This window comes from Camponotus vicinus, unplaced genomic scaffold (assembly GCF_025532165.1).
Source record: "Camponotus vicinus isolate PSW18456_S1 unplaced genomic scaffold, iyCamVici1.0 SCAF_4, whole genome shotgun sequence".
NCBI classification, from domain to species: Eukaryota; Metazoa; Arthropoda; class Insecta; order Hymenoptera; family Formicidae; genus Camponotus; species Camponotus vicinus.
Window position 1 is genome coordinate 23,332,232 of NW_028141976.1, and position 27,124 is coordinate 23,359,355.

General features: G+C 43.8%; 1 protein-coding gene and 1 long non-coding RNA gene across 5 annotated transcripts in view; one reads left to right on the forward strand and one right to left on the reverse strand.

The window, feature by feature from the left end:
• The window catches only part of LOC145969717 (uncharacterized), a 256,420-nt gene that overhangs the window by 98,605 nt on the left and 130,691 nt on the right, over positions 1–27,124 (forward strand). The window lies entirely within an intron of this gene.
• The window catches only part of Sema2a (Semaphorin 2a), a 345,146-nt gene that overhangs the window by 24,201 nt on the left and 293,821 nt on the right, over positions 1–27,124 (reverse strand). For all 4 annotated transcript variants that reach the window (XM_083095917.1, XM_083095918.1, XM_083095916.1 and 1 more), the window contains 2 exons: positions 7,507–7,594; positions 2,103–2,154 (listed from right to left, as the gene is read on the reverse strand). In XM_083095917.1, coding sequence (XP_082952043.1) covers positions 2,103–2,154; positions 7,507–7,594 — 140 coding nt within the window. The remainder of the gene's footprint in view (positions 1–2,102; positions 2,155–7,506; positions 7,595–27,124) is intronic.

Here is a 27,124-nt window from a genome sequence, read left to right on the forward strand (position 1 = left end):
TCCACCATGCTTCGACGTTTTCGCGTCCCCGGTTCCCGTGTGACCGCGTTGTCATCCACGTTAAAATTAGTTTCAGCGCCGTCACAATCGTCGCATCTGGCATGAAAGCCGAACGAGAAACGACGGGGTGACAGAACGAGGGTGGGCCGGACGCCTCGTTTCCTCTCCTCTGTTCGAGGCGGTTTTTCGTTCTCGCGACAGGTGGTGAACCGACAACGATACGAATATAATTGCATTTTCGAATCGTCGTTTCTCCCCCAAGCATCGGTCCGCCGTTTTTTGTCGCCTACCTTGTCTGTTCGAGAAATAATTTCTTTTTTCGTTGGAGTTATTCTTTTTTTCACAAGGATATAAACAGACGTAATAATTTCGTACGAAATTTAATAAAAAAACAATGCAATAAGAAAAGAAAAAATCGTACGTATATCGATTATTTTTTTGCTACTATTATCTGTTTTAAGAAGAAATGTACTTGCGGTTCACCGGTATAAAGATACTCGAAATTATCCGGAACCGCTTCTCTCACATAAAACGTTCCGCTTTGTGTGTATATATTCGCTCTTGGAAATGTTTCGTTATATCATTCGAGCATCCTTCACCTCTTTCGCGAGAAAAGTCTGTAGATAACCGTCTATTTTCTCAAACAGTAGAAACCGACTGTAAAATCGTGCCGCGCGATAACGCGTAGAAACTCCGACGCCACTGTCGAAGTACTAGATACGAATTACTTGCCGGAAGCTGTAGGTCGAGAACGGAGGTAGGTCGAGGCAGGTGGAAGAGCTTGTTGGAAAGAGCCGAGCGATTTTCCAATCGGGGCCGCGGGGCGTTGTCGGAACGTTCGTTGTTCTCTCGGAAGGGAACAAATCGACGAACAACGCCGACAATCGGATTTCATTCCGGTCGAAGTCGGTCGAACGAGACGGTCTGTAGGTAGCCACCACCAGGTGGATGCGACTCTGGCGCACCTTGTCGCAACCGGAGAGGGTTAAAAAGCAATTTTCCCTCTCCGGCCGAGTCGAACGAGCGTCTGGCAACCAACTACCATTCTTGATGTAGAAGAACATCAGGAAGGCGAGATAGCAATTTTGATTCAATTCCCGATTGATCGAGCGTGTCGCATTTACCCAAACTCGGCCAAAAAGTGTGCACATTTTTGTGCGCAAAAAAATCTTAAATGTCACGATACGAGTGGAAACGTCAAGTTATGCAATTATCGCATTATGTTATAATACAATTCGATGGCTTCGTAATCGAAACTTATCCACGATTGTTTGTATCTCGGCTGTCACTCGAACGAGAATATACGCGAATGCACTTTGCGAGTTTTTAAATCGAACACATCATATGCATTTAAGCCGGACGAGGGAGCGCGTGGAAAAATCATCGTGCGATTCGTTCATCCACAATGGGTCGGTTAGCCATGGTAGATACACGTCAGCTGTTCCAATGACGTCGATGTCGTTTCGCTCGACTATGCATGATTGACACTTTTATGAGGATGAGCTTTCCAAGTTACGATCTGGACTTGGTTTTATCGCCCTCTAAAATGGGGGAGCCAAACATCACGTGACGTATTTGATGCTAATCAATACAATGGTTGTAGAGAAAGAGAGTGCGTGTTATAATGAATTACGTTCTTTCTGAGATTTATTGGTAAATTTTTTGATTGATTTTTTTTTAAATAAATGTACAGCTCTTTAAGAGGAAAGAGATACGAATACGAAGCACTTAAAATCTCGAGATAGTAGCGAATAATATCATTGAAGTTTCTTACAATTCCAAGACATAATTATATTAGATTATTATCTCTACATTTTGCCCGATGTTTTAAATATACTTGGTATATTAAAAGTAAACATTACATCGTATTGTATAAATAAAAGTTATAAACTTCATTAAAGTTATCTCAAAAGTCACATATCACATTAAAACATATCGAGATCCACATTTTCACTCTAGAAGCTAAATGTAGTTTAATTAAATGTTTAATTCCGCTCGTTCAATATTGAAATCGAAAATAACTCGGGATAATATGCTACTATATTTAATAACATGCCAAAATGCGGACATCACAAAATAGCCTAAAAGCCTGGACAACTCACCTCGCAGTTGGAATGACTGATGTTGCTCAGATTTAGCCTGAAGATCTTGTCCCTGAAAGCAGAAGAGGAAAGTTTCGTGTTAGCGTAACGGCCGAATTAAGCGTGGTCGCGAGATAGACGAAAGGGTCGAGGGGTAAATTTTCATTCCCAACGTCTGCGAGATGCATTACTCTCCGTGACTCGACCCTACCTTATCTCGCCGCCGTTATATATGGTTGTGTAGCACCGCGGCACTTTGCTTACGGCTTCCCCGCCATAGCGAGCGCTCACAAACGGCACGGAATTTCTATGAGGGTAGAGAAAAGGAGACCGGAGGCTAAAGTGAGATGAGTCGCTCGCTCTCTGACCGAGTTTCGCATTGTCTCTTCTTTATTCGAAGGTGGCCCGAAGTCGTGTCGTTTTCATATCGTCGTCCGCTTTTATTCGAATCTTATTTCTCGAAAGTCGACCGTCGCGTTCAACGTTTGGGATTTATGGTCAAGGACTATAATAGGAATCTCAAAGTTGAGAGAATCGAAATAAACTATGTGAATCACTACTATGCGACGCTTCCCCCGAAAGTTTTCCTATTAAAGTTCACATAATTACGAATAATAATTATTTCACATAATTATTCGCGCAGCAATAACATTAAATTTCGAATAGTATATTTCATGCATTTCGATTAATATAGAGCAGACGCTCGTTACCAGCGTAAAGTCTTGTGTGTGTGTGTGTGTGTGTGTGTGTGTGTGTGTGTGTGTGTGTGAGAACATGTACGAGATTTTCATATAAATCTCCCCGCGACTACCGCGCGGCAATCTGAGGTGCCGCGCGTTCGATCATACGTGAAAGGTATACGCGCCGCTGGGTGCCGCCGATCGTAAATCGAATTTACCCAGTTTTCAAATGTTTCGCAACATTAACGCCGGCGCGCCGCATAACTTTATCCCAATAGCCATTCATCATTGCCTTTCAATAGAAATACGCAGTCAGACGGAATGCGCGCGCGAAACGCGCTAAAAAAAGAAGGAAAAAAAAGAGGAGAACGTGGAAAAGGAAGACCTATCCCTCGGCGGCTCTCCTTTTTCATTCATTCTGTGCATCGCGCCGTGAAAAAGTAAATACCGACGTAGAAAAACAAATCCGTACTTTGGAATCTACCCGCGTCGAACTTTCGTCTCGGCGAACTTTCAGAGGGTTCGGCAGGTGGAAAGGAAATGTGAAAAAGCAAGGGGGAGGGGCGCGAAAACGACGGGGATCGTCTACGTGCTGGCACGTCGCTCATGCTATCGAAAGAAAAAATTCGTAGAAAAGTAATTTGTAGGGGAAACCTGGCGTATAAAAGGTGGGGTTGGGCTGCAGAGTCATCGCTCAGCCCGCTTTGAAATTCGATTGGCAAAACGTGCGTAATCAAACTGAAAAATTACTTTGCCATTGAAAATCGCCGAGGAAAAATTTCATTAAGATCTCATTGACACGATTCCCTGACAAGCGGAACATTTTTTTTCTCTTTTTTTTAAAAAAAAATAAAGAAAGTGTGACTCGCGAGAATCGAGAAAAGAATTTGGTTCAATTTAACATTTTAACATCGCCCGAGGAGCTTCCGCGGGAAAGTTTAATTAAAACCTCTCGAGCAGTTTGCGCAGGTCGTGCTGCAATTTCTTAAACTACAAAAGACGGCGCTCCGTATCGCTGGGAAGAAAATTTCAACATATTTTATTGCTAATTCGTAAAGAAGGAAACTTTATTAAAGATCGATAGAGCGTTCGCGAAATTCAGAAGCAACGAGATTATGACCGCGCGTGTTGCGCTTTCTCGTTCAAAATAGATCTCCGACAGCTTGAAATAACAACTACACGCACACCCCGCGCTTTTGTGTTTAGTATACGCGTACGATTCTACTCGCGCGCGCGTAATACGGACATTTTCACCGCGCGCGAAAAGGAGCCTGACGAATGCCGGGCGAAATCCGAAAAGCATCGTTGTCTGAATTTGTGGCTGAGCGTGACGGACAGCTCTGACCCGGGATGCATTATCCAACACGTCGAGATCTACTCTCCCCCTCTACTTCACCCCGCCCACCCTCCTTCGGAGATTCCGGCCTGGGAAAATACATGACAAGGGCCAGGAAAGTAGCGTTTGCAACAGCGCTATTTATCCCGACGCCTTCGGGAAAGAGATGTATATGCGCGGCAAGATGGGTTTAACATAATAGAGCGATTTTAATAATTCCTGGTATAAATCAACGAGCACGCACACGTATATGACGGAATATTGTTACGTCGGCATTTCAATAAACCGCAATGCAGCCCCGACGTTATAAAACGTTACTCTTCATAAAATAAATAGGGGAAAGCATGGAGTGACATAAAAGCGGATAAAACGTTACGGATAAAATGCATGGATTTAACGCGATTTAATCTAATTCCCCGATACAATTTCGTCGGATGTAGCCCGACGAGTAATCCGCAGCCAAATCGATATACGACATCCGAAGTGCTAACATCGACGAAAACGTCCGGTGGAGAAAGCTCAATTGCCACGGTTGGTTCTACAACGCCACAAGCCCAGTGGCAGTTTTCACCTCGCAAGCGTTCGCGACCGTAACTCACTTCTCTACGTTATCACGTGCTTCTGCCGGTTGTTTCAGCGAGCGTTAACGGAGGTGAAATCTCTCGCGTAGCGTTCCCAGCAACGGTTACCGAAGACAATTAGGAGGAAAACCGATCGCGACTGGATGCGACGTGTTAATCCCGTCGCAGTCGCTTTTTCGACCGGATTGTCGCGATGCAAGGTCTGGAAAGAGAAAGAAGAGGACGGGCACCGAACGAGATGAAAATGTGATCGACGAATTTTTATCTCGTTTCGCTAGACGCACGCCAGACGAGTCGACGGATATAAGCGAACTGTATTTTTTTAGCGTATTGCCCCTTCCGTGCCAACGACGGGTCTCCGGCTTGATAATTGGAAGCGTTCAATTAGCGCCTTAATTGCGGAGCGAACCGCAACGCGGGTGTCGATTCTCAAACTACAATTAATGGCTATCACCTTTCTAATTAACGAGGAACAATGTTCGCGCGTGTATCGATCGTCGTGCGCGATAACAGAAAAAAAAAAGGAAATCGTAAAGAACGAGTACGGGAGGGCGAATCGCGATCTACTGGCGCAAGGTCTAGCACGAGACGATCTATCTACGAAAAATCGAAACTCTTAAAATCGTTTGAAGATCACGTCTTGCGAGATCATGAAGCTTAATCGATCCTTATCATCCGGGATGTCGAAACGATTTCTCTTTATGCGAAATTCTTATCGGAATTCTATTCGATATTGTAGTTTTGTGAATAGATACGCGTGTATATATGACATGAGGCGAAACGATGCAAGTACATGGAACCAAGCCAGGAAACAGGAAACGTTAAAGTCGAAATAGCCGCTTTCCTTGGGAAATGCAATTTATTGTAACTTTTTTCTTTTGTCGTCCCATATGGTGGTGAGCTCATCTCGTCGCAAAGATGTAAGAGAGAGAGAGAGAGAGAGAGAGAGAGAGAGAGAGAGAGAGAGAGAAAGAAAAAGATGAAAAGGTGGAGTTATCTCAAAAGCGGAAACTTTTATGCGCTTATTTTTTACTTTTCCATTGTGCCAAAGTGATTTATATCTTATTTAATTTGATTTTTTTCAAATTACATTATTGCCAATTTATCTTTTATCGATAATGAGAAAAAAAATTATTTTTTAAGTATATGCGATATATCAAGAAATGCAATTAGTTCACAACAGATGTACATATAGAATCTATATTCCGAAAAAATAAAAAGTTATAAAATTACTATTGCTGCCTGCGCATATTATAAATTATAACGTTATTCATTCATTAAGTGATTCCGAAGCAGCAAGGTCAATTGAATCTCATTTCGTTGACGAAAGCATATTTGCTTGCTCGAATCAGGAATTGTGAGAGAACCTCGTAAGACGATCCGTCTCATCTCACAAAGGGATTAAACAAACGTTATTCCTCGTCTACCTCGGGATTTCTCCGTATCCGCAAGCATCGCAGAACCATCCCCGCTGAGTCTCCATTACCGGGGCTTCGTAACATTTTGCTGGCATTTACCAAATTAAGAGGAGGGATGCGACGCACAAAAGAGAACGGAGAATAGGAGGGCGAACGTTAGCGGATGGTCTGCCAAGGGTGGCGGCGAGCAGAAGCGGCTGGAACCGAATCAAGAAATAATACTCCACTGGTAATGATGCGACGTTTCCCTCCCGCAATCTGCACCGACTCCTGGGAACAGCGTAGGGCCGACCCTTTAGCCTTTGCTCGCCCGCCGAGTCACCATCGAAGAAATAATAACCCGATACTCGTACGAACGCAACGAAGAGCGGCCGATCGATTTAACGGGTTATTACGGCTACCTAGGGAACGGCAAGAAACTCTCTTCGTGCAACTTTTAATTACGGCTAAGTTCCATGAGAGAACTGAATAGAAGGAGAATTGGGAAATATTGAGAAATAGAGGGAGTTTGGCACACAGTATATAAAACAATTAGTGGAGCATTAGTAAAGAAGAACTTTGATGGCAACGTCATTAATTTAGAACTAATTATTCATCACTGTTTACGTTGATAGATATATATATTAAATCGTGCGCTTTCGTTTGCAACGATTAAAATTGCTATGTTTCAAGGATGAAATAGCGAATTCATTAATTTTGATCTCTGTTGACACGACGTTTTTCATTTCGTCGACAACTATAATTGCCGAGATCGTCAATTTCGATTTATATTATATGTTTGCTCTCCTTGCCGTTTTCCTCCGCAGCTCAAAGATCTCGAGTAAATTGCCTTTCTGCCAAGTGAAACATTTAGAGCGAGTAAATTTTGATCATCTTCTGTAAAGTGAAACAAACGAGTAAACAGGTTCGCGGTTTTCACGAACAATAAGGAGAAAATTAGTAGGAAAATAAATACAAAAATATTCATACAATTCGCGAGTTAAAATAATCGAATGTATATCGCTTAAAATAAAACATTTTAAAATAACATTTTTCAACCTGCTTCCTTCATTCTAAAAACGCGATATCCAGGCGTCGATTCCACATCGCCTATTCGATGATAATTATTATCCTGAAAGCCGATATCATGTGTAACGAGTAATCCGTCAAAGTTTGGATTACATCCGATTATCCGGCGACATTGGAAAAATTCGATCAAACAGCACGATTCCGTATACGTTGTAGAATTTTAATCACAGCAATCGTAAAAATCCGTAACGTAGCACGTACACACACACCCGTACGTGGCCGCGCGGCGACGCTGACGTAATACCTCTGTCCTCAGGCTTTGATGAGAGAACGCGGCAACTTTTCCCGGGGATTTTCATGGCGTGACATTTTATTACGGAGCTGGAAAAAAGTTCTACTTACATAGCTCCGACGTATAGGGCGTCCCTCTTACTGTCCAGATAGAGCGTCCTGTAGTACAGCATGCCGCAGCTGAATTCCCGCACGTGTTCTGAAAGCAAAAGTAAATAAGGGGATTAAACGCGACGTCCTAGCACGGCGAAATTCATTTTCCGCGGCGCGGAAACGCGGCGGAACCGCCGCGTCGTGTCGCGGCCCTGCTCGCCGCGCGCTCGCTCGCTCGGGATCGTTAGATTTTCATTATGACTTTTATAATAACGGCCGGATAGTAAGGGACGCCAACTCACCCACTCCTCCCTCCTGTCGACCCCGCCGGTAATCCGGCTAAAGTCAACTCTGACTTATCTCTACCGTAAACTCGTCGGAATTACACGGCACGTAATGCGCGCTCGACATTTTCGTTTCATCGACTAGCGCGGATTCCGCACGAAATCCGCGCCGCGGAAACGTCGAAGATCAACGCGCGAATTGATATCAGCGAGTTAACGAATCAAGCTGCGGGGAAAATTTTTGTTATTGTCTTTGGCACGAGGGCGAGTTTGTGATTTGGGACAATGACACAAGCATTTAATTTTGTTCAAATCAAAATTTGAGCGTTACACATGTTTTTGTCTCCTTACTACAATTTTTCAACGAGAGAAAGGACATGTTGCCCCAGAGCGATAGCTACCGCAGTGTTTAAGGGTATTAAGTCAAATCGATTATCATTTGCAGGTCGAGAGCTAGACCGTATAAAATTCACGGACCAGTCGCTGTGGAAAGCCTCGTGAAAGAACGGTCGCTGCGGCGGCTCTTGCCACCCTCGCTCCTCTTCCTTTTCTTCTATCTCATCGACACTGATCTGTTTAACATATGAAAGAAAGCCGCCCCTTTCTAAATATACTCGTTCCACTCTGAACTAACAGAGCGCGAACAATACTATATTTTATACGGTATCAAGAGGGGCTGACGTCGAATGAAAGGGGTTCCTATTCTAGAACAGAGCTACTCTTCCTCCGCACCCCTTTCCCTGTCTCCTTCTCTGGCGCCTCTCTTTTCCACGCGCGCTAACCAATCGTTCTCTCTCCTCGCGAACGTAAGCGGGGGATGCAAAAACGCGATCTCGTTTTATCTCTGCGAAACGACCCACGTTACGCCGCGCTCCCTCTAACGTCGGACTTATTCAAAACCAATGTGTGCCATAGCTCGTTAGATCGGCCCAGATAAACCACGGTTCTAGACTGTGCGCCTGGAAATTTATATTCATTCACCGACACACACGCGCGACTTTTCCGTCCGTGTTTCTCCTATTTCCACCGATTCCGTTTGAATGCGCTCGCGACTCGTTCGCCTCGAGAGCCAAGCGCATATCAAACACGAGAGTTTATTTTGATCTTATCGTCGTAATAAAATTGTATCGCCCGCGTAAGACGACACAGCCGCACCTGCCGCTCGTTGTATCCGAGTTAATATAACTGTTGCATCCTGTGTCGTTCGCGCGGACGCTTCTATTTTCGACCCGCGATAAAACTGGCCGTGCCGCGACGTCGCAATTGTTAATGGAGTAAATGTCGTCGCGCGACGTAGAATCTATTTATACAGACAGAGAGCGAAGCTTCGCGTCCCTTTGCCGCAACGTTATTTATGCCACGCGACGAATAGACTCCGCGTTGTAGTAATAATGCGTCCCGTGTAGTCACTTTTGTACGTCCATTCAGCAAAATCGCTCTGTAAGATATATGTAGTCAATTCTGTCGTCAAGTGTAAGTAATTTATATATATAGTTGTTCCTCTCGTAGCATATATTTCGTTAACGCACGACGCGACCACACAATTAAAACTTTGCACGGTTTTATAATTTCAATACGTTTCGTAATTATTCGATAATTGTTACATTGTTTTCGACTGCATTGCGCGCCAATATTTGCTTAATTAATTGTACGATACGCGCATAATATAAATATAATTAATCGTTCAATATTGATGCGTCGGAGAAACATGTGGCTGCCACCGCGCTGGGTTCTCTGACAAATATTTGCCTTCGTGTAATTTACCGCCATTAAAAGACGTCCACGTCGTGTATTATATATACGTATACGTGCGCGCACAAACACACCTACTTATCGTAAATTACTTGCAACGCACTCCCATAAGAACGCGCTTCGAACTTGGAGGGACGATACGATCGCTAATCGATGTTGTTAACGGTGCGTGATAATGCCCTAACGACCCTAGTTGCGGAAACCATTCATTTGGATTTGGTGGCTCCGACGCAACGGCCTAATACTTTTACAGTATTTCTTAATTAAGCGCACGTGGAGGGAGTATTAGCGATCTGGAATCGTTACGAATCTTGCGGCCGTTATATCTCATAAAAAAGAGAAGGGCTACAAAAACGGAGGGTCGCGAAAGCGTAGAAACCATTGTCATCACAAATATATCTCGGCGTACGAACGTATAAATTGTTCTTTATTTTGTTGATTCGAGAATCTAACGGTTATCCCGGCCATTCTTTACGATTATAAGCGTAATATAAATGTATATGTATATACAAGATGTGCATGCAGTTATCTTACGAAAATAAGAGTCGTTAACTAATAAGCTGTTTATCGAGTTAAACGAGGTGCTAGAAATTATTTCGAGAATTTGAGGATATAAATGTTTTTTTAGATTCTACGTTAATCCTACGTAAATTTAAAATAGAGCTCGTTTTTAGTCAAACGATCGTTAATACCGTATTTAAACCCCACCGACTTTAGAATCTCAATATGTAACGAGAGAGGACGATTCGCTCTTTAAATCTTCTCTGTGTACATTGACGTCATGCTCCAATTCTTGCGTACACGTTTTTGCATCTAAATGCATTTCCGCTAAAGCTTTTAATCGCCGTTTGCAGAGCATCCGGTTTTGGTCCGAGCAATAAATATATAATCCGACTTTCTGAAAAACTTATTTGATATATCCTACAGTGTTATTTTATGTGTCCTATCCACGAGCTCTAAATTTTCTGTCAAGATACAATGAAAGAAGAAATTTACATTAGGAATTTAATCAATTCTTTCCGCATCCAAAATGAGATAATTGTAATTATAATTTAGCATAAAAATAAAAAAATAGCATAAAAATAAAAAAAAATTTAATAATATTTTATATCATCGAAAAAATTTGTCTTTGATACTTTTTGCCAATCCGAATGTTTATATAACTCACTTTTTTTCTATTTAAAATTTGCAACGTTTTGTGGGAATAAGAACTGTGTAAAGAAGGAAACGCGAAAAGAAGCTACGTGGATAGTTGTATATTAATGAAGCAGGTATTGAAAAAGCGAGATGATGAATAGTGAAACAATATCGCACTTGAATTGAATCGAACCGGGAAGATGAACGATAAGAGTCAACGTAGTCGATGAGGGATTTTTATAAAGTTTAGTGCTTTTACTCTATGATGGCATTTGTGAGATCGCTTCGCCTCTTCGCGAATCGATTTAAAATCGACTTTAGTCGAAAATCCAGTGCTCGCGCGAGAAAAATCAACTCGCGCTCGCGGATTATGGGATCGCGATGATATAAAATCGATGAGACGATATTTTCGAGAATGATCTCGTTAAATCGATGGTTATTTTTGAACAACTTGCGTCACATGCACACATATACACAGAAATTCGAGTTGCCGTACGCGATTTTCGACGATAACGACATTGAATATGAAGCCACACGATCATTTTTTGTGGCAACTGATCTTTATGGCAGATTTATGCAGCTCGTCTTATTGGCAATCGAATCTTGCGGCACGTGCAGAACGAATATTTTCCCTCTCCCTCTGTCCCTTTCTCTCTCTTTATCGCGCGAACGGAAATGCGAAATCATAAAGAGAGCCACGGTTGCAATTGAATAAAGTTAGGCCGGTGTGCGGGCCCCAACTCGGCCCGCACAATGGCAGATTAGGCGCGCGATCATTTTTTACATTCGTCTGGCTTCGTTCCAGCTGACACCGGCATATGGCCGCCAAAGATTACGAGGGTACCGCCGCCACCGCCGCCGCGACCGTGTCCAATTTCCAACGTTATTATTATTTTAATCCCTTGAGCCCGAGGCAAGGTGCCATGCCGTACCCGCTGGCGGATAGCGAAAATATTCTCCATCGCGGTAATTTCAATTGCAAAAGCGCCCTTTTTAACTTCTCACAATCCATCTCGCTGCGCACCGCACTGACTTTGAAAAATGAGATACATGCATTCTGCATGTGGTGCATACGGTGCAGGCGATCAAATAGATTTCACGGTTAATATGCAAAGAAATGTATTATGTCAAGAACTGTTCTGTTTGAGATTAACAAATTATCCGGCAGTAAGACGGTAATAACGGCAAGACCGTTACGTTACGCTCTCGCAACTCACATAAATTGTCACAAGTCAAAACGAATCATTTTTAGCAAATATCTTCTTCGTATAAAAGGCATTTTTATTGCGCAAGACACTCACCTTCCGATCGCGTACGCAAACTAAATCAAACCTCTTTGTAATCGAAGATGCAGATGGTCCAGAACGAAATTCAGGACAAGGTAATACGATACAACAAGAAGAGAGAAAAGGGGAGGGAGATCGTATGTCTCTGGGGTCTCGATTCACTATCGCTCCTCGGTCAAGGCACGATCATCGCGTGGGATAGAACCTGCTGACGCATTTCGAGATCCGGTGTGTGAAACGCGTCTTTTATCCTTCGTGTCTGTCAGGAGTTGGCTGAGGCGTGAGAAGGGATGGGAGGGTCAAGCGTATGTATGCGCACATACTCGACCACCTCAGCCGCGGCTCTTGACAGAATTGACATGTTTGGAACTCGTCTACCCCCGCTTGCGGATTCGCCGGACCTCGACACGACAATACACTCTTCTCGAAACCGAAAGTCCCCGACGCGAACGCCGCTGGGCATTGTGCAAACTTTCTATGGAGTATCGATCATAGCACGCGGCCAATACTTGGGTTAATCGAATTCGACGGAAACAGTGGCGGATTTCGAGTTTCAGGGGCTTTAAATGGACCGATGTTTAGAAGGAACATTACGGCGCGTACGGTCGACATGGTCCTTTCGATCGGCATTTTTTGTATTGCAATATCGCCGATAAGAATTAAGAGTATCCAGGGGTGGCTGGGCTTCATTTTTCGAAGCACGCGTAGGAATCAAGCCGCTTTGGCGTAACTATGACGACGATCGGAATTACGATTTCGCTTCACCCTCGACGGTACGAGTTCCGATCGAAGGTTGCCAGGTGCGTGCGAGTCCCTATTTTGCCTCGGTTATAGATTCGACTGGTGGGAGAGAGAAGAGGGTGCGGATTAAATGTGGAGAAGGCGGAAGTAGTCAACCGGAGAAACAGGTCTCGGAACGGATACCGCCGCCAAACGGTATCGTAAATGCAGGGGCGAGGGTCTCGCGGCGTCCGTCTTGATAATAACTCGCCGCTCTTTCCGACCCGTTTGTCTAATAAACCGACAAACGTGAATGAACGACTCGTCGAGGAGGTATTCGAGGGAATCGTTTTGCAACCGCGGAATCATAGGGAGGAGGCAAAGTATAGGGGGAGAAAGCAGCGTTGCGGAACGTAATTGCGGAAAAGCGCGGTAATGTGAAAATTCGAGAGAGCAACGAAGGTTGAAATAGAAATATCAGTCGATCTAAGCGGAACGCGAAGAGAGAAAAAGAAACGAGAGAGGAGCGAGGAGAACGGTTTCGTTGACAAAGTAAGTGTAACATAGGTATGACGAAGCAAAAGAGCGTGAGAGAAAAAGAAGAGGAGCAAAAAGAGAATCCAAAAGAGCGACGTAAGAGAGGGTGAAAGCGGAGATGAAATGGGGCAAAGCGTGGCTGGTGCGCGGCGCACCGCCACGTCACGCCCTTCTCATTAATCAACCCTCTTCCCGAGACACTTCTGTCTCTATTTCTCTCCTCTTCTATCCGTCTATTTATCCCATTCGCTCTCACTGTCACACATGTACGATCGTTTACTCCGCGGAATTTGATTATCGCATATTTTAATCGAGATAATAGGACTAAACTTAAAAAAGTATTCAAGTATTTCGTCATCGGTCGATCTACACACGTTTATTCAATTTAGAATTATTTTCAAATGTATTTTGTTAGTTTCTCGCGTACGAGATTGAATATTTATGAGATTAATGTTGAAAATGCATCAACAAGAATAAAAAGTTGGATGGTTACGAGTTATTGTGTTAAACTTCGTATACAGTTCTATTAGCATGACAGTTCAATTTAGTTAAAGGCTCATTAGGTTAATGCATCGCCATCGTATAAATGTACCAGATTTGGATCAGGTTTACCCCGTGGGTCACGTATCAGAAGCACCAAGTGGAAACATCATTCTGACTTCCCTTCCGCCGCCTTCCCACTATTCTTAGTTGGTACGAACATGGGCTCCTTGATAATTCCTCACAGTGAACTATATAAACTTGCTTAATTGGTAGCGCGATATCCTCTTGCTATAATTGGTCAAGTTGCGCGGAATCATAACGTGCTACTGAGAAAGTCATTCCGGAAAAGAGGTCGCGTATCTATTATTCGCGGCTATTTTAATGAAGAACCAATTCTATTATCTATTTATATTAGATACCGGAAATCGAGCGCATATATTCTATTTCGAATCAATTTTGAAAGACGAGTAACCTTTTAATAATGAATTTTTATAATGAATTGAAATTGAGAAGTAATTCACAAAAGAGGTCAATATATAAAACTGCATGTTTCATCGCGCAATTTAAATATCGTGTTTAAATACGCTGCTGAAAATTGCATGTAAAAGCGAGGTAAAATACGATTAAAAATATTCTAACTCATCGGGGGAAATATTTTGTAATATTTGGAGCGACATTTGTTACAAGTAATATCAAAGTTGAGTTTCATAAAATTGGTTGGCATTCGTAATGCCGGCACTGCGACGAACATAGCGGTATAAAATAGAGATCGGTCGGAAAAGCGAATTACAGCGCGACCGCCGCCACACGAGTTGACAGCTCTCAGTTCGATACTGCAACAGTCACAGCCGAACCTCAATAATAATAAGCGTCTCGATTGGTCCATTGCGTTAATGCTCGATTCGATTGTTTATTCGGGCATTTTCACGCACGAGAACTCCACTGCATTTGACAGACACGTTACCGACGATTCGATACGACATAGAAGAGAAGCATATATCGCTTACATTGATTTTTACTTAGTATTAATTATTTATACGGATGAAAAGAGAGAGAGATGAAAAAAACTACTATCTATCCCATATTAATTCTTTAAAGACAATTTCCATTTCATATTTTTATAGCGGAAAGATTATCGAAAAGAAATTATCTGCTATCGATTATGCCCGGTCACTCAAAGTAACTTCCAAGTCTATCGCTCGCGATAAAGTCTCATAAACAGCGTGCTGAGCGCATATTAAAATATTCTCGTCGACAAGCGTATCGGCGGCAGAGACGGCGGCGAGGATAAAGAGCGAAGCGGGCGGTAGAAAAAAAAAGAATGAGAGAGGGAGAGGGAGAAACAAAAAGAAGACGCGGAGAATTTTCGCTGCTTCGCCACGGCCGGACCGTACGAACGCGAACGAAAGAAGGGAATGAAAGAAGATGAATAAAGCCTGAAATAAATTGCGTTATCTTTTCGTTCCACGCGTACGGCTACCGTCACTACACCCCCAGCGCAACGTGCAGTCACTACTCCCCTCCCTTCCAACGTCGACCACCCCCTAATACCTTTCCTTTCCTGCGCGCGCGAGGGAAGGGACGCACTCATTTTTAGAGGGCTCTTCAGAGCTTTTCTATGGCGCATTCTCGACTTGGACTTGGTGGTATATGAAAGAATCTATCTGATATATATATATATATATATATATATATATATATATATATATATATATCTATATATATGTATATCTTTCCGACTAGTCCTCGAGGATTCTCTTTTCTTATTAATCCTTCCCGCTCGTTTTCCGCCTGCGAATCCGCCAATTCATTCCATTCTCGAATTTCCCTTCTTTGCGCTAGTCTCGTATGCTCGGGTATCAAAATCTTTCATCGTTATTACTAATCTCCTAACGAGCGTGAGATCGAGGTACGAATCTCACTCAGATTTAGGTGCGCAGCTTTCGCGAGCTAATATTATGGTTTCAAAATAAAAGCTTTTTCTCTCTTCGCTTTCATGAATTAAAATTACGATTTAATATTTCGAGGTAAAATTCAGACGTGGCAGAAATATCGTATAACTTTATACTTACTTTATCACACACAACCATTTACACAATGTACTCTATAAATGTCTCGTAAATTCATAATAAATCCTTCACACAACTTTGACGCTTTAGTCTCATCATTGCGCTCCAGTTATTAAGTTCAATGCCAAATGTTGGATCGAATTTGAATTATCTCTCTTCACAATCTAGCTGAATCATTTCGCTTCTTTTGCGTACATGTATTCCGACGCAGATATTTATCAGAAAAACGTTTTACTAGAAAAAGACGCAAACACAGAGATAGGCCGATCTATTACTTTTAGGATTTCTTAGATCGCTAATCACGATCGCCGGGAAGCAAAAGAAAAAAAGAGCGCGGGAGTATGTCGAGAGAATCGCTAAAGTACGAAGAAACAAAGAGAGATAGAGAAAAAGAAAGAAAGAGAGAAAGGATAAATGCGAGAGAAGAGAGGAGAGAAAAGAGAGAACGGGTTGGGCCCACGATCGGATCTGCAGACTCGCGTTTATCATCGTCGGCGAATCTACTTCGGGGGCTGTAATCACCTCTCCCTCCGCCGCTGCCGCTCCTCGCTAATAACGAGTTACAGCCCTTCCGCCGTCGGAGCGAGACCGACGGGGTGAAGGCAGAGAGGAGGCGAGCGCGGCCGCCTCGATCTGAGTCCCGGGGGTGGGAGTAATTGCCAACGTAATTACACACGTTGCACAAACCGACCTCCCTCCCTCCTGCCCTCCTCCGCCTCCGCTCGCTCGCTTGTCCGTGTTACTCCCTCGCACAAAACTGACCCTCGCGGCGCAAGGACGCGCATCCCCATGGCGAAGAGATCCGTTTTTGAGATCAGATAGATGACCTCCGCAAAATGTCCCGCGGCTACTAATCCTACACCCCCTTTTCGGCGACGCCGAGATGGAGGACGCGCAGATTTTTCGCACCACAGAGACGAAAAATATTTCTAACGCGGTAAATTTTCACTTATCTCGGAGAAAACACAACGGCGAGACGAAATATATTCCCTCATAAATGTATTCGCGAAGAAAAAGTACTGGATATGAAAGTTAATATCGTTCCTATCAACTCCCCTGCAGCTTTAGATAAATTAATGGGTAACGACGATAATATAGCAATATAATGATATGAATTAAGAATGTAATTAATTTTCTTTAATAAAAATATGTCACTATAATTATGATGGCAATTTGTTTGTTTACATATTATTAACATATCGATAGATACGACCGATAATTAAAAAATTAACATTATATTTATAGCTACAAAGCGTTCCTTAATCGGCTGCTGACCAACAAAGTCTCTCCAAACATATTATTGACGTAAAAGTCTACATAATCTAGCCAGTTAACTAACTTGTGCCATTCACACAAAGGCAAAAACAGTACACATTTGTCATTTCTTTACAAAGTGATCTCCGATCAGAAAATGGAATTTTATTTAATCGAATAAGTCTCTCTTTCGATTCGAAAAAATTGATTACGTGTGTGCATACACACATACACACAAAATAGTTAAATATATGAGCAATCAAATAAAATGTGCAACAAGATATATAATGTAAATAAAATAAAGAATATAAAAAAATCATTATTATATAAATGGAATTAATATCGATCCTTTATTTATCTTTTTCTTTACGCGCGTGATTTGAAAATCTTGCCTCCAAGTTTATAATCAGCGTAAACACGCGACTGTACATAATTGAAGCGAGTCACGTTGTAAGCACAAAATCAATCGGCGAATAATGTTAATTCTCTTATGTAAAGCGGAATGAACAAAGCGATAACGATCTTTCGAGTGCAATGGAACCACCGATCCGTGGGGAAGCCGCAGGCGAAGAACTCAATTGCGAAGTTCAACAAAAGCAATCGAGAGCTGATGATATTTCAACAATCACTATCGGGCCAAATCAAAAACAAATATTGTGTCGCTATCTGTCTTATTACCCGATATGCTAATTTATATTAAATTGATCGCAATTGCGATTAAATGTTAACATGCATGTGAAAATGACTTTTATTCAAATTAAATGAATTTCAGTTAACAGAGGCTAATCACTTTATATAAATATGATAAATATATAAATAAATAAATATTGTACGTATATACACATACACACACATACACACATTATAAAAAAGACAAGTGTTATTATGTTATTACCATCACTCGCGAGTTTTTCTCTCTCTCTCTCTCTCTCTCTCTCACTCTCTTTATTGCATATATATCACTTGAATACGTAATGCAACTTCAAGCAGATGGTAAGCTCGAAAGGTGATCAAACATCGAGTAATTGTAATCCCTTTATAAAACAATTCCAATAGCCGATTATTATTGCAGCAAACCCATTCTGCGCGCTATTTCAAAGAGTCGCAATTCAAAGAGAGAGATAGAGCTTTATTTAAATTTCAAAGTATCGTGAAATATAAATATAGCGATAGAGCAATCGGCTGTCGGCTTACGCCGACGTGCGCTCGAGCGTAACACGAGGTTGACATTTGCGGAAATGTGTACGGGACTTGGCCATTACAAGCGGAACAGAATCATGTCCATTCACGACAACCGCAGCGTTCGACAATCGCCGTACCGATTTGCCGAACGTCATTGTTTAAACTAACGCTGTCCATCTCTACGCAATCTCCGTTCGCTGGTAGATCTATCGATCTTAATATATTCTATATTCGCTAATCGACTCTTGAAAGATAATCAAACATTACGTGATTTTAATCCCTTTGTAGAGGCAATGCGATTTGCGCCGCTTGACGAGCAGTACACGAGCAGGCATGCGATCGGTTTCTGCGCGAGGCAGCTGCGTCAAACGCACCTTGAAAATCCATCGCGCCGCTGCCGCGGATTAGGTAGATTCCAATTTCGGAGGCCGATGAGCCCGTGGCAAATTGCATCGCAACGAATTATACCGCGGATCGCGCCGCAACTGGCGCGCGGCAACGGCGTTCGCGATCGTCCGGAATGGAAAGGCGAGCCGGGATGAACGCGCCCTAAGCAGATTGCAGATCGCGGCTCAGAGGAGGGAGAGTTAATCAAACATCGGATAATTGTAATCCCCTTATAAAGCGATCCTAACGGCGATGCTGGGAGAGTTGCCCGTTGTCGACTGAGGAGCAGCCGCAGGGCGGAGCCCTTGATTGACAGTACGAGAACGCACATGAACAGTAGGCTAATGAAACATCAGTATGCACACACAATACCAACCTGGCCGGGAACCGCACGCTGCTCGCTATTACATCGCCGTGTTTACACGTCGCCATCCAAGAACAGACTGGCTCCACGTGAGCGGGAGGGGCGGCGGTGACGAATGTTGCGGGCGCAATCTGCATCGGACAGGTTGTCGCCCTTTACACGACCACGAGGGGAGTTCCGCTGGAAGGAACGAAAGATGTCTCTCCCCCCTCCGTCGACTCCTTCGTCCGGTGTGCGCATCGCGTCGCGTCGCCTCATGGTGCTTGGTGCACTTTACGTATTTTGCATACGAAACGCATACGGACGTTAAACCGGCGACTGGCGCGGGATTATATTGCGAGAGCGGTCGAGTCGACGAACAACGCTTCCAACAATGCAACGCGCGCGTGACTATCGGACGAAGCACGGAGATTGCCTTTTGTCCGCGCGAGCGGAAGTGGTTTCGTTCGCTCGAAGGAATGCCTTTGCTCTCGCGGTTTGCTACGATGCGGCTTCGTACAATTACAGCTTCGCTAAAACTCAGAACTCACGGTGATATTAACGGTATACCAGCGTATTTTACCATCGATACCGGAATTGCTAGATTCTGGTTCGATGGTGATAGAGATAGAATGACGTGGAAACCATCGTATAATCAACGGTAATGGAGCGAATTCTCATTATTGCGCAGGCCATCATCAATTATTGTTTGATGCTGACGCACGCCTCCCTCCCCTCTCATCTCCGTTTAGTTTCCAAATCATTCTTGATCCTAAATATTAATCGCGTACTAACAATTTTAAAGAGATGAAACGTTTTGTACGTAGATAACAAAAAATAACAATCTCGTCATTTATACTCTTCGAGTGATCAAATGTTTTTTTTTTCTATATTTTTTTCTTTGAATTTAAAAATCGTCAAACTTATCGAACGTTGAGTGATTCGTTTTGCGGCAAACACTCTTTTTTCGAAATCGCTGCGATGGAATTTGAAGAATGATCGATCGCGCAAAGCGCTCACTTTCGGAATTATTATTACCATTATCATATATATTGGCTTTATGCCGCGTATAGCCGCGCATGGCGCTAACGCATTTGATTTAGCGCTAATAAATAACCATTATTGCACCGAGAGAACGCGGCGACCCACCGGGGTCCCGTATGCCGGTGGTACCGGGGACGGCGGAGGCGGTCGCCGGAGGCGGTTCCCGAGGGAGAGAAAATAGAATCGACGACGTAGTTTCCATTATTGCGCCCGATAAGGGGACGGGCGAGGGCTGCATGGAAACGTGCGCACGTACGCGCGGATAGGGTTGATTGCGCCGCGATAATAACCCGCCAGGAGAGCGCACCAGATGGCCCGAGCGGCCCAAATCGTCTACAAAAGTTACCCGATCGCGTCTGAATCGATTGAAGCGAGTATGAAATCACGTGCGAAAATGTAACGCGACTCTGCCTATCGCTCGTAGCGTTAAAATCTTCGCAACGGGCAATTTCGACTTTTGCTGTAGTTAGCGTGAATTCGAATAAATCAGCACGAGAAAGAGAGAGAGGAAGAATCGAAATTTGTTTCAACGAATTACGATTGGTACTCGGGATGATGGGCGATGATGATCGATAATTGGCGATTTAAACGTGCCTCACATCGTTTCATAGCAATATGCGCGCGCGAATTATCAGTAAATTATTCGTCGACGATATTGCGCTTACGCTATTAAAATACTCATGATTTATTCATCCCTAGATTATCGTACAAACCACCAAAAATTTGAAATCGCGCCCATAATCCCCTCCTCTGCATATATTGTGCAGATAATATTTCAATCGGCAGCGAATTAATTCCATTTGTTTCCCGTCTCCGACCGTAAACGATCTGTTATATTTCGCTTAAAATAGCCGTCTGAAATATACAAACTATCGGAATAGAACGGCTAAGCGTGGAGAAGCTTAGCACCGCTAATATTAACACAGGCGTCACCCTGAGCATCTACCACGATATTCTGCCATTTCGTTAAAGACACCAAGAGCTACGTGACGACATGTTGATCGTTCTGATAGACTCGGAAGTGGTTTGCGACGATGGTATAGTCAATTATATTTAAGTAACCCGTGGAGCGCGTAGGTAGATTTACGGACGATCAACGGCCGCAAATGTTGATAATCCTAGACCGAGGATCCCGATGTCCGACAGCCCATCTCGAGCTTGCGTTAACCACGAACGTCAAGCGTGGCGATTCGTGTCGCTATGACGTCGCACGCGCGCGCCGTCGTCAGATCGGTATGCGGCTTCCGACACACATTTCCAGTAATCCTACGGCCGGAGAGAATCCGCCGATGAACATTGCTGCGGCGATATGGCGCATCTGTTACCTCGGCGGAATGTTTGCGGTGAGTACGAACGTCCGAGCCCGACCGAGACTTTGAACCGCCGCCGCGCGCCTCGTCTCATCGTCCAACGAGGCCAGCCGCAAGATACAATCCACATGCGGAGAATCGTTTGCTGGAATTAAATAGCAATCGTGATATTGCATTAACAGACCGCACAGCAGATGGAATCATCGACAGCATATCTGCAGCTAGAAATTAGAACCACGAAATAGTATTGTATAAGAAAACGACATCAAGGACTATCTCCCTCTGTTTCTAAATTAGATATTGATTTTTTTTCTACTTTAGTTTTATAAGTTAATAAAATACATTCTCTTGCTATTGTCTTTTTTAATCAAACAAGTAAATTTTTTTAACGCATATAAATATTATTAAGTAAATATGACATTGAGTAAAATTCTCATGACTCTCGTATAAAACTTCTAACTTGCGGTGAGAAAAAAAGGCGTTTTATTTTCTCTTGGCTGGTTCCACCAGTTTCTTCTCTCACAAGATCGCGGGCGTAGTGGATGGGCGAAGATAGTAGTTCTTCCAGACACAGACGGTTGGCAATACCATCCATAGAAGCGATGGAGATGATTTAAGACAATGTCGCTGTTCGCCGAGCGACCGCGCGCGACGACGGTTGTTTTCTTCTTCCTGGCAATATCCTGGATCTTGTCCTACCCGAGTTTTCGACCTCATCCCTCGGGTATATGATTAGTGGCCAGTCTCTTTCTCTCTCTCTCTGCCCCTCTCGAACTTTCCACCGACGCGATAGCCGAGGTCAAAACCCCTCCTGATGGCGGATAATTCAATCTCGGGTCGTTCCTGCGGGTCGAGAGACTCCGACGATGGCTAGCCCCATAATCCTGGTGTTCCTGTCGACGTGTCCCGGCTTCTGTTCTCTCTCGTCCCTTTGTCTCTCTTTCCTTGTCTGGTATTCGAGAGACGACGCGCGTACACACAAGAGCAGGATGAGGTTATCGACAGTAACCAGGATCGCCGGATTTTACATCAGATGTAATACCATATAGGGTTATACTGTATGTAGTCGCACAATGTGAGCAGGTAATGGAGAGTACCCCCGCCCCGACACGGGTTTGTCTCCCGGGATACCGCTAGACAGAAGCTGTCGAGAGCATACGCGTTTACGGTGAGCGCGTGTGCGTGCACGCGGAAGACGTTGGGTCAAATTCGCCGATAGCCATTCAAACAAACGCCGATTAATCGACCGGAGATCAGAGATGCGAGTAAATCCACCGTCGAGCACTCGAGGCTTTGATAAACCGCTATATTCCCTCAAGGCTATTAACAAATCTTAACTAGTGACGGACTACCCTCAAGGCATGCCTCCGGTACTTTTGTCTCACGCCTTGCTAAGCTCATCGCATCGGTCTATTTGATCAATTCCGGTATCCCTTTCGAGCGATTAATTGATTCAACAGTTTCAACGGATATATCGACGTCGGTAAATATCATTATCGTCTAGTTTACGTGTGTCAATATTGCACAATTTTGCCGCGCTTCTATAGCGAATCTTCATTTCATGTCTCGGCGTACTTTAATTCAGAGACACGGCGAATATCATGCAGGATGTGATTACATATTGCATGTTATATACAAAATTACTGTCTTGCACGAAACGCCAGCGAACGCACGCACAGCGGCCGAAATTCCCTTGAATTAAACATGACTTCTAAGTAGTGATTCGAATTAGGATAGTCCCTAGCGAATCGTATCCATAACCATTCGGCATACCTGGCATGAAGAGGATCTTTGCGGCTCACGTAAAATAGGTATCGCGATTGAATTAAACATGACCGACAAGTTCGGATTAGAGTTCGATCTCTCGCAAAACCAACTGCGCCTCCGGTCGGTCGGCGCCCTCCGGATCGATTATTAGCCGGCTAGCAGCAACAGCGAAACCTGTCGATTCCAGATTCTATCGGATGTCCATTTGACGGCAGCCGCGAATATTCAATGCGAGACACGGTTGAACGCAAGGAATCGCGATTCGTTGGCAGACGCGCTGCTTTAGTTCACGTACAATTGGATACGGTGTCTGTGTCTCGCTTTTTCGATTCGGCGATCGTTTGATGCACCCAATCTGCTCACCCACGCGTGGAAAATAAATTGCGGAACGCGATCGCCGAAACGACCAAGTTTCTGTGGCGTGGCATGGCGTGGCGTGGCGTGGTTCGGCTTGGCGCGGTATGGACGAATTCAACGGGAAAAAGGGACGACGTGGAGATGCCGGTACAGAGTGGAGGGTCGCGCAAAGGTTACTCGAGCCGTTACAAATGTGCAGAAAACGTTTTGGCCCGCGGACGAAAGCTCCCCATGCTTCCGTGGGCGGAATTCGTGGCAGGTTACCAACGGTGCGCGGTTTCCCGTGTGAGTTGCGCGCGGATTGCGTGGCTGTGTACGAAAGAAACATACGCACCCCCTCCGCCATCGTCCACCACCAAGCTTTTCGAATGATATATCGCGCCGTGAATTGAAATAAAAATCCACCGGTTGCTCAAAAGATTCGCGATATACGCTGTATCGCGCTTTGCCGTGGATTTTCAACTCTTTCCGTTTTCTCGCATCTTTTGCCACTTCCGTGTTTGGCGAGGAAAACACAACGACGCGCAGACTCACGCGGAAGACAAGACAGGATCCGAGAAAATTCGGTATGCATTACCTCGGTCAACTTTATTTCCTTAGGAGAATCCACTGGCGTGTCGCCCCTCCTCCCCCTTTTTCCGTTTGCCCGTCTCGACATGCAGATATGCCGTGTATGCGCACGAGAATATGCACGCGGCGCCGGGATTCCCCGCGGATCCCAATGCATTTTTATGGGATTAGAGGTTCAAATTTATTAGAGTAGCAGAGGGCCCGCCGTGTGTGCCGTGCGAGCTCGTTGTCGCCGCGCTGCAAGTTATCTGCGCGACGTTGCTGACGCCACTCCCCGGTAATGTATTCGCGATACGAGACCGAAAAAAAGCGCGGACGAGAATATCAAAACGCGCATAAATTGCCGGTCTTAGCCACGGCTGTCCGGAACATATGATGAATGCGCGTGTATATGCGAGCCCGTCTCGTTGCCAACTCGGCGCGCATCCCGCAAACCACGGACAAATTCGCGGACGAGTCGCGAATCGCTCGATATGGAATTCTCCTGTCTCGCTCGCGCCCATCGACCGTCTCTCATTTTTCGATGCTCCGCTCTCGTGCAATATAAATATCGTTTCGAAGAGCGATACTTTCAAAAATTATTCATATCAAAATACACGTCGATTTACGCGCGTCATAAAATCGTTAGGTTTAAGTCTCACGAATTCACTATTAGTTATATGAGCACCAATTATGTGTGAGTCGGCTTAATAATTTGAGTTTTCTTACAATGTATTTCTTAGGCATTTTCCTTTTTTCGTATTGGTTTTTTTTTTTATAATTTTTGCTTCACTCTCGAGTATTTTATGCACATGTTATCTTTTTATTATTCATTGTTACATTTTTTATTTTGCTGTATTCTTTGCATATTATATGTAATAGTGAGTATTATATTCCTAACAGTGAGTTTGAGAATTGTCAGCTAACAAAAATTGCAGGAAAGAAAAGCGCATACGTTACACAACGGAACGAGAACGGACTCGCTCGCGAGGAAGAACCATTATTCTTTTGAGAGCTTCTCATTCTTCAGATTGAAGGCTCTATACAGCGTAGCCGGATAACCCCCATTAAAGCGAATCGCGTTGAAAAAGACCGCCGTAAATATGGTGGAAACCGATTTACCCCTTGGGGCGCTTCTAAGTCAGAATTGACCTCGTCCCTGGATTTTTGCAGAAAATGTCACTGCTTCATTGCTGAAATAGTTCTCTCGCATTTACCGCAAATTTCTATCATTGTTTATTTCTATTTTTGTGTGTCCGTCTGTGTATATGTAATGCATTCTTTTTTAAGTGGGATTCTTTTTTTATAACGTTATATAATTGTTGAAGCTTTTATTTTAAATTAACTGTCAATTTTTATTGTATTCTAAACTCGGATTTTTGCTTTTCTGTCTTTTCATATTATTATCCGTATTATTATTTCTATTTCGTTATTCTCGCCTCATTTAATTTATCTTTTTTCGCATTATCAAATTAATATTCTGTTATCTTTTCATTGTTACATTAATTTTCTGTATTTTGTGTGTGATAAATTTATATTTTTAATTACATTTCCACAAATAAGCTATTATTATACTTTGGTTAGCTTTCGTAAAAATATTTAAAACACACTGTTATATCTCTAAGCAAAAAAAAACGGTTCGATATAACTTAAACCGATCACGATTGATATCCGATGTAAATCGAGAGATGTTCTTCGAAAGGCTATGGTTCGCATATCGATATTCGCGAGCGCACCGCGTACACGTTAGTTACGTCGACAATATCGATTTGCATAAATCGCAAGAGCGTGTTCCTCTCGTAGCGGAATATCGAAAAATAAATGGCGCCTTGTTCGAAGGCGAGTCTCGGAAACGATCCCGAATATTCGCCGTCTGGAGACGCTAATAAATCTATGGTGGGAAAAAGAAGGGCAAACGACGATGGGCGGACGATTAATTAAGTACAGGCCCGTGCGCGGGTTAAAGTATGCCGTCCCACTTTTCGTAATGCCGGGAATAATTCACGAGAACGGTTTGGGATTTAGCTCGGGCGCTTCGAGCATCGACGAGCGACCGGTCGCGCATCTTTTGCTCCATTTCTACTCTGCGCTTCTATTTATTTGCTCTTCAGTCCCCGCCATGAATTGCCGCGATTGCGGATGCAGTCGTGCGACGGTATATATTTCAGGACGAGTCTCTCGAGCGGAAATAGGCACAGTCCCGTTGCTATGTCGCATCGTTGTCCGGGACACAAAGCGCGCGACCGAAAGTGCATGCTAATATTTCGCGACCCGCTTCCGCGCTTCTGTTTCCTCGCCTCTTTATTCGCTCGAACTCCGCAGCACAAAAGTTTTTGGGAGCTACTGTAAACGTGGCGAAAATTGGAGCAAAAGAACCGACGAGATATCTCTACGAGACAACATTAAAAATTGTTAGACTTATCTCGGCAATTGTTACACTATTATTTGATTAAAAATAAAACTATGATTTGCGATATTTTTCTCGATAAATATGTGAAAAAGATTCGCAGGAAGAAATATCGCAAAAAGCGTAAGAAAGCGTAACAATTTTCCGTATTGTAAGGAAAAGATACGCGCAACAAACGACCTACGATTTGTAACGGGCTCCGTATTCTTGCCGGAATTTGTAACCGTACAATGGCTCCGATTCTGTTTCCGACCTGAACTATTTTACTCTTGTTTAGATCGTGCTAAGAGTCGAAAGTTACCATATAGCTTGGCGAAAGAGCCATCGCGTGTTCTGCGGGAGGTCGGAACCAGGAAACCTTTCGAAACTTGGTGTTCGGTAACTGTGGCCTTCCACGGTATCCGAGTCTTTTCCTGTATTGATGACTAAGCGAAATACGAACGAACGCGATGCGATTGTTCCGTTGGAGAGAAATATCCGGCCAAACAGAGCCCAAGAGAGCTTAGCTTGTTACATAATCATAAACCCTGTTGCTTTCGATGCGATCGCGCGCGAGATTGGCAGATTTTTTGCAACGCGCGTCCTTTATGTCGTCTTGTAAGTGTGAAACGAATAAACAGTAATTTAACCCCCTATTAAATTCAAATCAGTCTCGCGCGCCAGTGAATCGGAAGACGGTGGAAAAGGCTCGGTCGCCATGTAACCTCTTTTCCAGCGCCGACGTGATCCATCAACCTCTGACAGGTTTACATCGCGCGTCAAGATTCC